This window comes from Podarcis erhardii, assembly GCF_964252035.2.
Source record: "Podarcis erhardii genome assembly, chromosome: 3".
NCBI lineage: Eukaryota > Metazoa > Chordata > Lepidosauria > Squamata > Lacertidae > Podarcis > Podarcis erhardii.
Window position 1 is genome coordinate 123,185,499 of NC_138507.1, and position 17,091 is coordinate 123,202,589.

Sequence of the window (17,091 nt, forward strand, 5' to 3'; positions counted from 1 at the left end):
TAGTACATTTATATATACCTATCCGCAGCCCAATAACGCACCCTACTGCATGTTTACTCAGAATTAACTTCCACTGTGCCCAACAGCACTTACTCTTTGGTAAGCATGCTTCGGAAGACAGTGGGGTCAATAATGCGAGAAATTCGTCCAAGCGCTGCCTCTGTGTTCACTGGGGACCTGTTCCGCTCGCTTAGTACCCTAAGCAGACCCTCATCCCATAATCGACAGCCGCCGCCCTCCCCCACCCCACCCCCAACTCAGCGAAAGATCATTCGGCCACAGTTTCTACCCAGACACACCAACGACCCTCCACGAGAAATTCCGGAGATCACAGTCGCGCCTCCAAACCCAACCAGTAATCTGGTTTGGTGGTCTTAAATGGGGAGGGGGTAGAGACAAGAGAGGAGGGGTCTGCTTTCCAGGGAAGACCCTTTGTCTTCATTGTTCCTCCGCGCTTTAGCATGCATTTCACGCTTCCTGCCTCCAGACCTCTCCGCGCCCCTCGCCACTTTTTCCATAGAAGCCTACTGAGGTGGGGAGGGGTCATTATAAAAACAACCAGTCCCCCACTTTCCCAGAAACAGGTTTGCTTTAGGTCTGGAAGGGTGTTGCTGTTTTTTAAAGGGAGATTTTTCTTCCGGGCGCCGCTGAGAACGTGCCATCTTCTGCGCACACCCCACCCGAAGACTACTTTCGGGGGGGGGGGGGACAACAGAAGAAGGCGAAGGAGGAAAAAACGGATGGACGGGGATCGGGACGTGAGCCGTGTACTGAGCTTGGATGATGATGGAAATTAGAGAGCGATTATATAGCTGGAAGAGGGGCTTTGTGTGTCTATTGGAGAGTAAAGTAATAAGGGAGAAACTCCCCCCCCCCGCCCCCGCAAGAAAGAAAACCACTCAGAGCTCAGCGAAAGGTTTCCGAAGCCCGTTCTTAAGTTGCCCAACTCCTCTCCAAACCAGCGTCTCCCTCACCAAAGTGGGAAAGCGGTTCTGAAACGCAGCGGGCGCGCTGGGGGAGGCAGGTCCGGCCCCAGAGGGAAAACTGAGGACAAACTATACAGGTGGAATGTGGCGGCGGCGGGGTGGGGGGAGACAGGCACGCAGTGGCGTAGCGTGGGGGGGGGTGCAGGGGGGCCGGCCGCACCGGGCGCAACATCTGGGGGTTAGGGTTAGGGGGCGCAAATCCACGGGTTAGGGGGCGCAAATTACTTGCCTTGCCCCGGGTGCTGACAAGCCACGCTACGCCACTGCAGGCACGCACGCACACTTTCTGGGGACAGTCCTTCTCCTTCCCCACCCACCCCCTCCGGGGCTTCGTGCAGCCTCAGGCGGCGCCCGGGGGCGCAGACGGCGAGGGGCGCGCGGCGAGGCCGCCTTACCGATGGTGGTGATGACGGTGATGGCGAAGTAGAAGGAGCCGGCGAACTTCCACTGGACGCCGGCCTTGTGGGGCTTGAGCTTGAGGACCACCCCCTCCAGCTCGCAGTAGTTGGCCTCGCTCAGGTTGTACTTGCTCTTGAGCTCCAGCTGCTTCTCCTCCAGCGCCGTCCGGTCGGCCGTCTCCGCCTCGGACTCCAGCGCGTCGAAGACGGCGGCGCCCACCAGCAGGTAGGTGAAGGTGCAGATGATCAGCGCCAGCGTCCGCACGTTCTGCCGCTTCATGGTCCCGCCGGGCTGGGGCTGCCGGACGCCGGGGAGCCGCGAGCGGAGGGCGCTTCTGCTGCTGCTGCTGCTGCTGCTACAGCCGATGGAGACGAGGATGGAGAGGAGACGCAAGAAGCGGCCGTTGCCTGGCTCATGGCTGCTGCTCCGGCGCCTGCCTGCTGCCTCCTGCCGCCGCCGCCGCCGCTGCTGAGGCTCCCGCGGCAGCTGGGCTGGCCAAGGCGACGGCTGCTCCGGGAAGGCGGGCGGGCGGGCGGGCGGGCGGGCAGCACCCAGGCTCCCCGGGGGGAGGGAGAGCGCGCCGGAGGGCGGAGGGAGGGAGCCGCGGAGCTGTCCCTTCAGCACCACCTCCAGGAGAGCCCGGGCCACGCCGCCTTAGAGGGGAGAGGGGAGGGGTGCGGTGGGGAGGGGAGGGGTAAGGAGAGAGGACCCCCACCCCAGGGAGAAGACCCCCGGGCCCGCACGAGCGTGGATCCCAGGGGTGCTGTTTCCTTGCCCCACGCGCTTTGCTAGCTCGGGAGGGTTGGAAGAGTGGTCCTGTCCAAGGCTCCGCGGGGCAGGGACCTCCGGGAAAGGGTCCTTGAGAGACAGCCGTCCGACCTGTGTTTACAAACCTCCGGGGAATTATAGAATTATGGGGTAGTAGCGTTGGAAGGGATCCCAAGAGTCTACTAGTGCAGCGAAAGGATCCTCGAGAGGTGGCCGCACAAACTCTGTTTTAAAAGCCTCTGTGGTGCAGAATCATGCGATTGTACAGGTGGAGGGAATTCCGAGGGGCATCTAGTCCAACCCCCTGCAACCATAGATGGCCACCCAAGCTCTGTTTTAAAATCCCAATGAATCATAACATTGCAGGGGTGGAAGGGGCCCCAAGAAGAAGAGAAGAGTTTGGATTTGATATCCCACTTTATCACTACCCGAAGGAGTCTCAAAGCGGCTAACAATCTCCTTTCCCTTCCTCCCTCACAACAAACACTGTGAGGTGAGTGAGGTTGAGAGACTTCACAGAAGTGTGACTGGCCCAAGGTCAGCTGCATGTGGAGGAGCCGGGAAGCGAACCCGGTTCACCAGATTACGAGTCCACCGCTCTTAACCACTACACCACACTGGAGTCCAGCCCCCTGGAATGCAGGGATCTTAGATTAGGGTTACCAGACGTCTCCGGTTCCCGGGGACAGTCCCCGGAATTGCAAATCTGTCCCCAGACAAATTTTGTCCCTGGAATGTCCCCCAATTTCCAAATCTGTCCCCGGGAAATGTGGCAGTGGCAGCCTCAGCAGCCCGGAGCCAGCCTGGTAGCGCAGTTGGCTCTGGCTGGCTTCAGGAGTTGCTCGCTGCCTGCCATTTCCCCCCATATGATGGGGAAGTCCCCATATGATGTGTCTTGTGCTCATATTATGTGTCTTGCCCCCTTCCCCCTTTGTTTTGACTGATCGGGGGAGGCTCAGGAGTTGCGGGCAGGGGGCCATTGCCCAGTTTTTAAAAAACCCTGCGCATTTATGTTTCACAGGGTGCGAAAGAAGGGCTCTACACCTTTATACAACATGCCTGTGTGCTTGGGCCCAGGGTCTTTTGCCTCACCATCCCCACTACTGACTTTCTGTTGCTACTCAGCTTAAAAAAATTTTAAAAAGGGTCACTGGATTCATTGAAAAAAATCTGGTAACCATATCTTACATAAAGAATTCCTGGCCAGCCAAGGAAGGAGAGTCTGCCACCTTCTGAGGTCATAGACTCACAGAATTGTAGGGGCTGGTAGGGACCCCCCCCCCCAAGGGCCATCGAGCCCAGTCCCTTGCAATTCAGGAACCACAGCTAAAGTGTTAAAGTTAAGCTACAGAACTCCCTCCCACAGCAGGCATTGAAGGCCACCAATCTAGATGGCTTTGGAAGAGGACTGGACAAATTCATGAAGAGGGCTTTCAGTGACTACTAGGCATCATGGCTGTACTAGGCATCATGGCCTCCACAATCAGAGGGAACAATGCTTCTGAATACCAGTGGCTAGAAACCACAGGAGGGGAGAGGACTCTTGTTTCCCGCAAGTATTTTAAAATTCACCTTCTGTTGTTGTTATTATTATTGTTTTGCAATTGTGCTTCAGCTATGTCTTTTACATGATAAACCAGATCGCCTTGTGAAGAGGGGTTGGCTGGCCAATGCAAGAACAGGACGCTGGACTAGATGAGCCATTGGCCTGATCCAGCAGAGCTCTTCTCATGTTCTTATTTATTAATCCCCTGAATTTGCCCAGTCCTCTTTTAAAGCCATCCAGGTTGGTGGCTGTCCCTGGATCTTGTGGGAGTGAGTTCCATAGACTAACTCTGCACTGCATGGAAAAAGTCTTCCTTTCCCCTGTCCTGAATCTTCCACCATTCCACTTCAGTGGATGCCAACGAAGGCTTCTAGTGCCACGAGAGAGGGAGAGAATCTTTCCTGATACAGATATTAGATTAAATGGCCCAGACGGAAACGATTACCGCTGTGAATAGGTCACTCCGCTCTTTTCTTGTACACGTTTGGGAAGTGCTTAGAAATGTCACGAGCAAAGTGCTCCCTTTATATCTCGTGGCCTTTTAGGACCACAGCTTACAAAAGAAGTTTTCTTCTGTGCTTGTATGCGAGTGTCTATCTGCCAGCTGGAAGCAGGACTTCCTTCGTTTGGTGAAAAGAGGATTCCAGAAGCCACGCTAAATCTGTTAGTCTTGGAGGTGCCACCAGACTCCTTACAGTTTTCCTGCCCTCATTTGCACAACCTCTCTATAAAGACTGAAATTAGCATTCCACTAAAAGGGGGCTAAGGGACGCGGGTGGCTCTGTAGGTTAAACCACAGAGCCTAGGGCTTGCCGATCAGAAGGTCGGCGGTTCGAATCCCCGCAACGGGGTGAGCTCCCGTTGCTCGGTCCCTGCTCCTGCCCACCTAGCAGTTCGAAAGCACATCAAAGTGCAAGTAGATAAATAGGTACCACTCCGGCGGGAAGGTAAACGGCGTTTCCGTGCGCTGCTCTGGTTTGCCAGAAGCGGCTTAGTCCTGCTGGCCACATGACCCGGAAGCTGTACGCCAGCTCCCTCGGCCAATAAAGCGAGATGAGTGCCGCAACCCCAGAGTCGGCCACGACTGGACCTCACGGTCAGGGGTCCCTTTACCTTTACCTAAAATGGGGGTATGATATCCCATAGTGATGATGGAAGTATTCAGCAGACTTTTCATACTCCTCATTTCATTCCAAATATTTATCCTCCCTCTGCCAACTCTATCAGGGTTCCCTTGCTTCTTTTCGATTCTTTAGGACAGTTTCACACAGAGTAGACCTGTTGAAATTAATGGACCTAACTTAGCCATGTCTGCTGATTTCCATGGGTCTACTCTGAGTAAAACCTCATTTTATATTTACTTATAACCTGCCTTTTCCCACCGGGCCAAGATTCAAGGCGTCTCACACAAATTAAAACAACACTGACAAAACACAAGACACTAAGAACATATGAAAGATAATCGTTTTAAAAGTAATTAACTAAAACCATGTAAACAATAAAAACACCCAAATCTATACAGATAATAAAAACAGTACAGCACTGTTAAAAGCCACTTTCTTTAAAACTGGCCGAGGGAGCCGGCGTACAGCTTCCGGGTCATGTGGCCAGCATGACTGAGCTGCTTCTGGCGAACCAGAGCAGCGCACGGAAACGCCGTTTACCTTCCCGCCAGAGCGGGAAGGCCTGTCAGAATAAAACAGTGGCAGAATACCATCCTTACTTTTTTTGGGGGGGGGGGGAATGTGCACAACTCCCAGCAAAGGGAATTTAAAAGTGAAAATGTGTGCAAACAAATCAATGAGGACACATTGCTGCCTGAATTGGCTTCCCCTTGGCAGCTAGTGTTCTGAACTACAACTCCCACCAGTCCCAATCATTATGGCCACATGGTGGTGCTTGTGGGAATTATAGTCCAAAACATCTGGTGCTGTGATGGCCTGGGATTCCGATTCAGAGGCTGAACCAGAGGAATCCCAGCCTGCACAGGAGTCCCCGCCTCCAGGGCCGGCTGAGCTGGGGCAGGGCCTTGATTCTGAAGTGCCTGCACCTGTGCCGGATCCTCAGGAGCAGGCACCAGGTGATTCCACTCTGGCTCCAGAGGTGGTTGAGGACTCAGTGCCTGCAGGTGAGTCTCCCCCTGGGCCCAGTAACCCTTCAGCCTCTCTTGAACTGCAGAGGCTCAGGGCAGAGAGGCGGAGGGAACTGGTTTCTCCCAGGAGGAGTGCTCGCCTTAAGGCCAGGAGAGGTGGGTCTCCTGGGGGCCGGGACTGCCCCTGGCCTCAGAGAAGATAAAGGCCAGTCAGCCCGGTCCCAGGTTGCGGGAGCAACGTCAATGAAGAGCTGTTTTGGCCAGCACCCAGTCCAGTTCCTCCAGTGTTCCTGTCCCCGCCCGGCTTCCTGCTTCGGACCTCGCCCCGCTCCTTCGGAACTGTTTCCAGGCTAGTGACCCAGGACCGGACTTTGACTACGCCAACGGTAACCTTCCCCCCGGGACCAGCACAGGTGCGCACCCAGCTGGCGAAGGGCTACCTCAATGTTCCCCTTCCCCTCTGCCTCCAGAGCTGAGTTGTGTGCAGCCCACCCTCAGCGAGACCCCTTCTCTGGAAAGATGCTTCCAGTCTCCCCCCACCCCCAACACAAGGACAAAAGCGAGGAAGACAATATTACGCCACACTGATGCCTGTCAGGCTCCAGGAGAGTCCTCTGAGGAATAAGAAAGGTTTGGTGTACTTATAAATAATTGGTTGTGCTTGGCTCCTGTGGGATGCTTCCATGCACAGAGAGACAACACAATTTGATCACAGGTGCCACTGGAGGAATACGGCAGATTTGCAAGGCTCTGTTGCCTAAATATCATTTGAGTGCTCTGCTCCTCAGTTTCCTTGAATTCTGCATGAGACAAGGACAGGAATCTAGGTCTTCTCCTTGTTTGTTTTCCAAGACAGGGGTCTATCACGCAACAAAGGGTGGCAAACACAGTGTCCTCTGGGCACCTTAAAATAAAATGCTCAAGTGAGTTCTGTGGGATGTAACATCACTGAAACAGTCAAATGCAACATGTCCTGTTTGCCCAGAGTGGACATGTAGGGGAATGTTGCTCCAACCAGGAGGACTTCCTGTCACACCTGGTCTGGAGCTTCCTCTCCCTGTGTGTGACCAGGGTGTGACCCTGGCAGACCCTATAAAGGGGCTAGTCATGCAGCCATCTTTCTCTTGTGTCTCTTGATCCCATCTCTTCTTGATGCCTTTTGCTGTCTGCTGGGTCTCAGTGTGGTGTAGTGGTTAAGAGTGGTAGTCTTGTAATCTGGGGAACCGGGTTCGCGTCTCTGCTGCTCCTCTACATGCAGCTACTGGGTGACCTAGGGCTAGTCACACTTCTTTGAAGTCTCTCAGCCCCACTCACCTCACAGAGTGTTTGTTGTGGGGGAGGAAGGGAAAGGAGAATGTTAGCCGCTTTGAGACTCCTTCGGGTAGTGATAAGGCGGGATATCAAATCCAAACTCCTCCACATGGGCTCATCCCTCACAGAAGATGAAGCCACACTTTTCTCTGAAACTGTAACTACACGCTCAAGCCTGTAGGCCTCAAGGACCATACTGTGAACTGAATGTAAGTAAACCGAATCATTACTTTTTTAAAAAGAGTGCTGCATCAGTATTGTTTTTAAGAGGGAATTAAAGGGGGTTTAGGGACACGGGTGGTGCTGTGGGTTAAACCACTGAGCCTCTTGGGCTCGGTGGTTTGAATCCCCGTGACGGGATGAGCTCCTGTTGCTCGGTCCCAGCTCCTGCCAACCTAGCACTTCGAAAGCACGTCAAGTGCAAGTAGATAAATAGATACCGCTCCGGTGGGAAGGTAAACGGCGTTTCCGTGCACTGCTCTGGTTCGCCAGAAGCGGCTTCATCATGCTGGCCACATGACCCGGAAGCTGTACGCCGGCTCCCTCAGCCAGTAAAGCGAGATGAGCACCACAACCCCAGAGTCGGCCATGACTGGACCTAATGGTCAGGGGCCCCTTTACCTTTTAAAGGGGGGTTACCAGGAACAACCCAATCTGGACAAGCCAGACTGGATTGCTTAACTCAAATGATTCTAACAAATCCATCAACTAACTACCTGCAATGTGCAAGAGAATGTGCTCTGGTTCTGCTTCTTCTTTGGCGATCCCTCGTAGCCAAGTAAGATTGTCTTCCATAAACACGGTTTTAACAATGAATCCGTAAGTGATTGTGGAGGCCAATTCTGGATCCACACGTCATTCCACAGTGGGGACATAGGCTTCTGGGTGGGAGTTGATCACGGTGAGGGTTTGCCAAGCATGCCTTCCTCTTAGCACATTTCTCCCTTGCGTCCTGAGTTTGAAGAAGAAGAAGAGTTTGGATTTGATATCCCGCTTTCTCACTCCCCTTCAGGAGTCTCAAAGCGGCTCACAACCTCCTTTCCCTTCCTGCCCCACAACAAACACTCTGTGAGGTGAGTGGGGCTGAGAGATTTCAGAGAAGTGTGACTGGCCCAAGGTCACCCAGCAGCTGCATGTGGAAGAGCGGAGACGCGAACCCGGTTCCCCAGATTACGAGTCTATTGCTCTTAACCACTACACCACACTGGCTCGAGTGTCTTCAAAGCCCATGACACCTTTGTTGAAGGCTGTTCTCCAACATCCACACCACCCCCAGTGGGGGGGGGCAGGTGAAGCAGGGGAGGGGAACCTTGGGTCCAGTGTCATAGACTGATTGAACAGAGGAATGGTGGAAGTAACCAGCTGGGGAACCATCAAGGCAAGAAGGCTCAGAGCCCAGGGAGTGGTGGTGGGATGGTGATGAGCAATCAGAGGGAGCAGACTGGGAAGAAAAGGTGTCGGAGGCTGAAGGGGTAACAGGGCTTGGTGAGCTGGGAGAGTTTGTGGCAGAGAGAAGTCAAGAACTAGAAGCTGAAGCAGAGGAAGAGGGAGGCCAAGAGGCAGAGGTGAGCCAGGCTAGTGAAGCCTGCTGCACCAGGCTCCAGTGGCGTAGCGTGGGGGGTGCAGGGAGGGGCCAGCCGCACCGGGCGCAACATATGGGGGTTAGGGTTAGGGGGCACAAATCCACGGGTTAGGGGGCGCAAATCCACAGGTTAGGGGGTGCAAATTACTTGCCTTGCCCCAGGTGCTGACAACCCACGCTACGCCACTGCCAGGCTCCCTTCTTCCTGTGACACCCAGAACCAGAAGAAGCATGAAATGGGAGGAGCAAAGGCAGGCTGCACACAGGCTCAGACTCTGATTGCTTGGAAGAAGCCCTGGGAAGGAGGAGACCTAGATGGCTGTGGGGAGGCAGGGAGTTTTAATCTCTGCAACTGGCTTCGTGGAGTAAGACCTACAAGGCAACAAGCTGCTGTGCTCATGAGGCCTGAAACTCTGTCCAGTCTGTGAAGATCATGTTCTGCTAATAAAGAGTTAACTGTGGGAATGTTCTGGGGTGCAGGAGAGGATATATTGACTAATTATATCCTTGTCCAACTTGTGCTAACAAGTTCCCAAAATATCAGCAGAGTTTATAGACATTCCCCTTTTAAGTTCGCAACGGTAACGCTTGCACAGGTTCGCTAGAACCTCTATAATAATTACTCTGGTAATTTTCCCTTTTGTTCCCTCTTAAAATACAAGACACGACACAGTCTTTATAAAAGTATAAAAGAGTTTACTCACGTTCTGTTCACAATATGATCCCAGAAGGTAGGCAGGCTTAAAAAGGTTACATGCAGTTAGAATCTATCTTGTAGCAAGATAGTACTGTCCTCTCTTGGCTGGGAGCCAAGAGGGCATCCTTAGATGTTTCCTCATCGAAGGAAGATGGCAGAGAGAGAGGCAAGAGAGCAAGAGGCAAGAGACAAGAGGCAAGAGGGAGAGTGGCTGCCTGCCCTGTGCTTTTATCATTACCTGCACAGGTGAGGCCACACCCACCTCTGGTCACATGCGGAGGAAGTCCGTCCCCAGGAAGTTTACCTGCTTGCTGGACAGACATCCCTCCCCATGTTCTAACATGTACACTCTAGGAATGTTGTCATTGACTGCTCCTGTGTTTACATCCCACATTAACTCCAGTGTTGAACTGTGTGATTTACTGGCTGGCTGGCTCCTTGACACCCAGGGGCCATATGTAGCCCTCCAGTGCTCTCTCTATGGCCATCCAAACTCTCTTCAGGCCACGCCCTCTATCTCCAGGCCACACCCCCTCACCGGCCCTGCTTCACAACCCAAGTTACCTGGCTGGAATGTATCCTTGAGTTCTAACTGTGGGAATGTTCAGGGGTGCACGAGAGGATATATTGTCTGATTACATCCTTACCCAACTTGTGTTAACAAATTCCACAATATCACCAGAGTAACATTCCCCTTTATATTAAGTTTGCAACGGCAGCGTTTGCTCAGGCTTGCTAAAGCCTCTATAATAACTATTCTGGTAATTTCCCCTTATTCCCTCATAAAATACAAGAGACGACACAGTCTTTTACAAAAGTATAAAAAGAGTTTACTCACATTCTGTTCACAATCAGATCCCAGAAGGCAGACTTAGCTTAATGAAGTAACATACACTTGGAATCTATCTCTTAAGAAGACAGTCCCTTTGTCCTCTCTTGGCTGGAAGCATCTTTGGCTCAGTAGATGTTGTTTCTTCGATTCATGTGGTGAAAAAGAGAGAGATGGCTGCCCTGCCCTGTGCTTTTGTCGTTACCTGCACAGGTGAGGCCACACCCACCTCTAGTCACATGCAGAGGAAGTCTGTCCCAGCCCAGAAGGAAACAGGACGTTTACCTGCTGGCTGGACAAACATCCCTCCCCATGTGTAAACATGTTCACTCTAGGAATGTTGTACTTGACTACTCTTGTGTTTCACATCCCACACTAACCACGACCCTTGCTTGTCTGAGTGGAGGATAGAGATTAGCTTACCACTGGCTATACTCATGGAGTACAGTGGTACCTCGGGTTACAGACGCTTCAGGTTACAGACTCCGCTAACCCAAAAATAGTCCTTCAGGTTAAGAACTTTGCTTCAGGATGAGAACCGAAATCGTGCTCCAGTGGCGCGGTGGCAGCAGGAGGCCCCATTAGCTAAAGTGGTGCTTCAGGTTAAGGACAGTTTCAGGTCAAGAACGGAACAAATTAAGTACTTAACCCGAGGTACCACTGTATAGCCATTGGCGTGAGAAGTAAGGCAACCTTCCAGAGTCCAGTCAGCAAGTGAACCAAAGAGCAAGATGCAGGAAAATAAAGGGGAGATTCAGGACCATGGACAGCGCATGAGATGCTGCTGCAGGGTTGAGATAGTCCTGAGTGTTGCTTCAGCACTGGTCAGGCACTCCCCACCACCACAAGGGCTGAAAGACCATCACACCCTAAGTTTTAAGTCAGATTCTCCTTTCTTGCAATGTGAATTCGTTGGTTTGGGTGCTTCATTCTGGAACGGCAGAAAACAAGCTTGCTCCATCCTCCACGTGGCAGCCCTTTAGATATTTGATATTCTGATCCATTTCCTCCTTAATATTGATTTTAGGAGTGGGTTCCCTGTAAACCTTAACCTTTAGTGTTAAATCACAAGGCCAGCCAATTGCCTCTCAAACAGCTGATGATGCTTTCTCCTCCCCCCCCCCTTTTGCAAACACCATAAAGTCAGGCACAGCTGTGCTGCCCAACAGAGTCAAAAGGAGCTGGGGTTTTATTCGCTAATTAAAAATCTCCTAGCAGCCAAGTCTGTGCTGTCTGGAGGCAGATCAGATGTCTGCAGAGTTACCAAAACCGAGACGGTTCTCTTGGTTCCCAAAGCCCATCAGCATGGAAAGTTCCATGGCCAGGTGCTCAGAGAAGCATCTCACACCCCAGTCCTACTTTCGCTTGATCTGTATTTTGGTAATAATAATAATAATTTATTATTTATAACCCACCCATCTAGCTGGGTTTCCCCAGCCACTCTGGGCGGCTTCCAACACAGTAATGCATCCAACATTAAAAGCTTCCCTAAACAGGGCTGCCTTCCTTTAGATGTCTTCTAAAAGTCTGGTAGTTGTTTATCTCTTTGACATCTGGTGGGAGGGCGTTCCACAGGGCGGGGGCCACCACCGAGATGGCCCTCTGCCTTGTTCCCTGTAACTTGGCTTCTCGCAGTGAGGGAACCGCCAGAAGGCCCTCGGCGCTGGACCTCAGTGTCTGGGCAGAACGATGGGGGTGAACACACTCCTTCAGGTATACCAGTGTTATATGGTCTTGGCGGCTGCTCCCAGTCAGCAGTCTAGCTGCCACATTCTGGATTAGTTGTAGTTTCCGGGTCACCTTCAAAGGTAGCCCCACATAGAGCGCATTGCAGTAGTCCAAGCGAGAGATAACCAGAGCATGTACCACTCTGGCCAGACAGTCAGCGGATAGGGAGGGTCTCATCCTGTGTACCAGATGGAGCTGGTAGACAGCTGCCCTGGACACAGAATTGACCTGCACCTCCATGGACAGCTTTGAGTCCAGAATGACTCCCAGGCTGCACACCTGGTCCTTCAGGGGCACAGTTACCCCATTCAGGACCAGGGAGTCCTCCACACCTGCCCGCCTCCTGTCCCCCAAGAACATTACTTCTGTCTTGTCAGGATTCAACCTGTTAGCCATCATCCATCCTCCAACCACATCCAGACACTCACACAGGACCTTCACCGCCTTCACTGATTCTGATTTGAAAGAGAGGTAGAGCTGGGTATCATCCGCATACTGATGAACACCCAGCCCAAACCTCCTGATGATCTCTCCCAGCGGCTGCATGTAGATGTTGAAAAGCATGGGGGAGAGGACGGAACCCTGAGGCACCCCACAAGTGAGAGCCCAGGGGTCTGAACACTCACCCCCCACCACCACTTTCGGAACACGGCCCAGGAGGAAGGAGCGGAACCACTGTATGACAGTGCCCCCAGCTCCCAGCCCCTCAAGACGGTCCAGAAGGATGTTATGGTTGATGGTATCAAACGCCGCAGAGAGATCCATCCTCCAACCGCCTCCAGACACTGGTCGCATTGTGTGCAGATTAATTCCCCTGGGATTTTCTCATTGTCCCGTGGATGGAGATGCTGAGAGCTGAACTTCCACCTTCTGCTTGTTCTTCCACTGAGCTCTGAGCTCTGTTCTCTCCCCACTTTGGCTTTCCAGGGGCAAGGAGTCGTGTCTGCAGAGACACTGAAATACTTCCTGAAAAACCTGGGGAACATTACTCTTCTGTGTGCCTGTTTTCAGCCATTACTTTGCCAGACTGCTGCTGCTGAGGCACCAGCTAGTTGTCGGCGTGCTCCCAGCCAATCAGGAACCAGTGCTTATGTGGGCAATCGTGTGCTGATGTCATGGGCAGAGTGTGAGCCAAACTTCCTGGACTGGTCCCACTGGGAAGCCGAGTCAGCCAGCAAAGGGAGGGCAACTCTCCATTGGCCTCTGTAAAACAACAGCATCTCCCAGCATGTTCTCCTCTGCAAGCTTCTCAGAAAAGATGAACAGGGAAGAAAGAAGACCTTGCCCAGGAGGATTTCCCGGTAGATGGGACTCTGGGGAGGCTAGGAGATTTTGCACGCTCTCTGAGCCACGCGAGGCATCTGTTGCTGCGTCCGAAACTGGACCTTGATTTGTAACATAGTTAAAAGCAGCAAAATGGAGATTTGATTAAGGGAACATCTGGCGCCTGTTTGTTTAAATGCTCAAAAGTCATTTATCACACTGGAGCTCGCTGGGGCTCTTCTCCAGGGGAGTTGAGACATAGGGACAACGGACAAGTGAGCAGGAGCGTTGCTCTGTGATTGCCTGCCGTTCATGATTCGTTATCTCCGTCCAAAACAGACGAAGGCCTCTCATTTCCCAGCGGTGCTCCTTAACTGCTCTGCCATTGCACAGCTGCTCCCAGTCATGTCAATGGGGCTTGTGCGAGAGAAATGGCCAGAGGGCCAAGTCCTTGCATAGTTAATAAAGGTAAAGGGACCCCTGACCATTAGGTCCAGTTGCGGACAACTCTGGGGTTGCGGCGCTCATCTCGCTTTATTGGCCGAGGGAGCCAGCGTACAGCTTCTGGGTCATGTGACCAGCATGACTAAGCCGCTTCTGGCGAGCCAGAGCAGGGCACGGAAACACCGTTTACCTTCCCGCCAGAGGAGTACCTATTTATCTACTTGCACTTTGACGTGCTTTCGAACTGCTAGGTTGGCAGGAGCAAGGAGCGAGCAATGGGAGCTCACCCCGTCGCGGGGATTTGAACCACCAACCTTCTGATCGGCAAGCTCTAGGATCTGTGGTTTAACCCACAGCGCCACCCACCTCCCTTGCTTGCATAGTTAACCTACTCCTATATTCAGAACTTTGGGCCGGCATTTTTTTTTTGAGGATTATTTTTAGATTGAGAGTCACTTAAAATAAAATTTTAAAAACCCCTAGGGGCATCTTCCATCCTAGCACTGCAGCAGCTACCATTCTGCCTTGGCCAGATCTCCACCTGCAGTTGTGGGCACCACAGTTTGAGAGGATCAAGGGTCTGGAAACCAAGCCAGATGAGGAACAGTTGAAGGAGCTGAATATGTTTAGCCTGGGGAAGAGGAGAGACGGAAAGGTGATGTGATGGCCATTTTCAAATACAGGCAACTCCCCACCTATAAACGCTCTCTCCAGACCAAAAATACTGTATCCAAAAATATCCACAACTGGAAAGGAAGCTCTGGGGCTGGCAGGAGGTGTTTTAAATATCCCACAGTGCTGATAGGGAGGGGTGGGGTAGGTCAGGTGGGGGGCAGTGACTGGCCCAAAGTCACACCCAATGAGCTTCATGGCCGAGCAGAGATTTGAACCCTGATCTCTCCCAGTTCCTAGTCCAACATTATAACCACTACACCACACTGGTGTAATGGGAGCAATTAAAGACAAACTACCTTGGTTCTCAAATGCCTTGGTACTCAAACAACTTGGAACCCAAACACTGCAAACTCAGAAGTAAGTGTTCCAGTTTGCAAACTTTTTTTGGAAACCGAACGTGCTCCGTTTGGAGTGTTATGCTTCCAATTTGAGTGCCACACTTCCACTGTGATTGTTACACAGATGTCTGTCTGTTTTTGCTATTTATTTTGTGTTTTTGTTTTTGCGGCTCTTTTTGTTTTGTTTTTGCAACTGTGTGGAACCCAGTTCAGCTGCCGATTGATTGATTGTGTGACTGCACTACATTGTTTATTGCTTTCATTTTATGGATCAATGTTCCCGTTAGATAGTAAAATTCATGTTAAATTGCTGATTTAGGGGTTACTTCTTAAAGTCTGGAACAGATTAATCCATTTTGCATTACTTTCGATAGGAAAGCATGCCTTGGTTTTGGAACACTTTGGTTTTGGAACGGACTTCTGGAACAGATGAAGTTTGAGAACCAAGGTACCACTGTAGTTTAAAACAACCATTAAAATACAGCAGAACACATTTAGAACCAGTGATTAAGATACAGTTTGCCTTTGTCTGAACCTAGTTTCCAAAGGCCTCTCTGCTGGCGAAATGATAACTGCTCTAGGAGGGAAATCATAAGGCTTTTAATAATGCTGTATTTCCTCCAGGGTCCTCCGGAAGTACACCTGGATGCAGAGGTAGCATCTGTAGGCTGATTCACCTGCTATGACCCTTCCTGGAGAGGAATGACCAAGTGATTCATGCCTTAGTCACATCGAGATCGGACCACTGTCATGTGCTTCATGAACTCACATAAGCATGCCTTGGGAAACTGCAACCGGCTCAGAAGACAACTGGAAGTCGGGGAGAGCTCAGCCAACGCAGGCTGTTTGAGTTGCAAGTCAGGGAAAAGGGCTGCTCTTGTACTCAGGCCCTGCTTGCAGCCTTCCCGCTGAAACATCTGGCTGGCCGCTGTAAGGACACAATGGACTGTCCCCCAACTGGACAGGATTCAAGCACAAGAGCAAAGTCCCCTCCTATATGTGGGAATGTTCAGGGATGCAGGAGAGGATAGATTGTTTGATTATAGCCTTTCCAACTTGTGTAAACAAGTTCACAAATTAGCAGAGTAACATTCCCCTTTTTAAACTGGCAGCGGATGCGTTTGCTCAGGATTGCTAAAGCCTCTATAATAACTGTTTTGGTATTTCCCCCTTATTCCCGCATAAAAGATAAGACACGACACAGTCTTCTATAAAAGTATTAAAAGAGTTTACTCACTCACATTCTGTTCACAATCGGATCCCAGAAGGCAGACTTAGCTTAGAAAAGTTATATACACCTGGAAACTATCTCATAAGGAGACAGTCCCTTTGGCTAAGCAGATGTTGCTTCTTTGATGAAAGTAGTCAGAGAGAGAGATGGCTGCCCTGCCCTGTGCTTTTGTCGTTACCTGCACAGGTGAGGCCATGCCCACCTCTACTCACATGCAGAGGAAGTCTGTCCCAGCCCAGAAGGAAACAGGAAGTTTACCTGCTGGCTGGACAAGCATTCCTCCCCATGTGTAAACATGTTCACTCTAGGAATGTTGTACTTGACTGCTCTTGGGTTTCCCATTCCACACTATACGTAGTTTCCAGTAGCTGGGGTTCAGAAGAATTGCTGTCTCAAACCATGGAAGCAGAAAAAGGTAAAGGTAAAGCCCCCCTAGATGGTTAGGTCCAGTCAAAGGTGACTATGGGGTTGCGGCGCTCATCTCACTTTCAGGCCAAGGGAGCCGGCGTTTGTCCGCAGACGGATGCCTGATTATTGTCTTCCAAAGCAACTACTCTATTCCGGACTTAAAAATGGAAAGTGTAATGCTGGTGGTCAACAAAAGAGGTTTAAAGACTGTCTCAAGGCAAATCTAAAAAAAAAAATGCAGTATAAAAACCAACAAATGGGAAACACTTGCCTGCGAGCGCTGCAGTTGGAGAACAGCCTTTACCAAAGGTGTCATGGGCTTTGAATTACAGGTAAATAGCCGTGTTGGTCTGCCGTAGTCGAAACAAAATAATAAAAAAAATTCCTTCCAGTAGCACGTTAGAGACCAACTAAGTTTGTTATTGGTATGAGCTTTCGTGTGCATGCACACTTCTTCAGATACACTGAGACACTCAGATTCAGGACCCAAGGGAGAAATGGGCTAAGAGGAAAGCATGCTTGGCAAATCCACACTGTGGTCAACTCCCGCCCAGAAACTGATGTCCCCACTGTGGAAGGACGTGTGGATCCAGAATTGGCCTCCGCAGCCACTTATGGACTCACTGTTAAAACCGTGTTTATGGAAGACAATCTTACTCAGCTACGAGTGATCGCCAAAGAAGTGTGCATGCACACGAAAGCTCATACCAATAACAAACTTAGTTGTTGTCTAAGGTGCTACTGGAAGGAATTTGTTAATTTTGTTTCAGCCAAGGAAGAAGACAGACAGCTTT

The 17,091-nt window shown here is 51.2% G+C and overlaps 1 protein-coding gene and 1 long non-coding RNA gene across 2 annotated transcripts in view; one reads left to right on the forward strand and one right to left on the reverse strand.

The window, feature by feature from the left end:
• The window catches only part of KCNK3 (potassium two pore domain channel subfamily K member 3), a 97,510-nt gene extending 95,621 nt beyond the window's left edge, over positions 1 to 1,889 (reverse strand). The window contains exon 1 of the mRNA XM_081855002.1: positions 1,382 to 1,889. Within this exon, the coding sequence (XP_081711128.1) occupies positions 1,382 to 1,664 (283 nt within the window). The 5' untranslated portion in view covers positions 1,665 to 1,889. The remainder of the gene's footprint in view (positions 1 to 1,381) is intronic.
• Positions 1,556 to 15,510, forward strand: LOC309338160. The gene is made up of 3 exons (XR_014154772.1): positions 1,556 to 1,610; positions 6,262 to 6,421; positions 15,283 to 15,510. It is a non-coding gene; the product is annotated as an uncharacterized lncRNA (long non-coding RNA).
• The last annotated feature ends 1,581 nt before the right edge of the window (positions 15,511 to 17,091 follow it).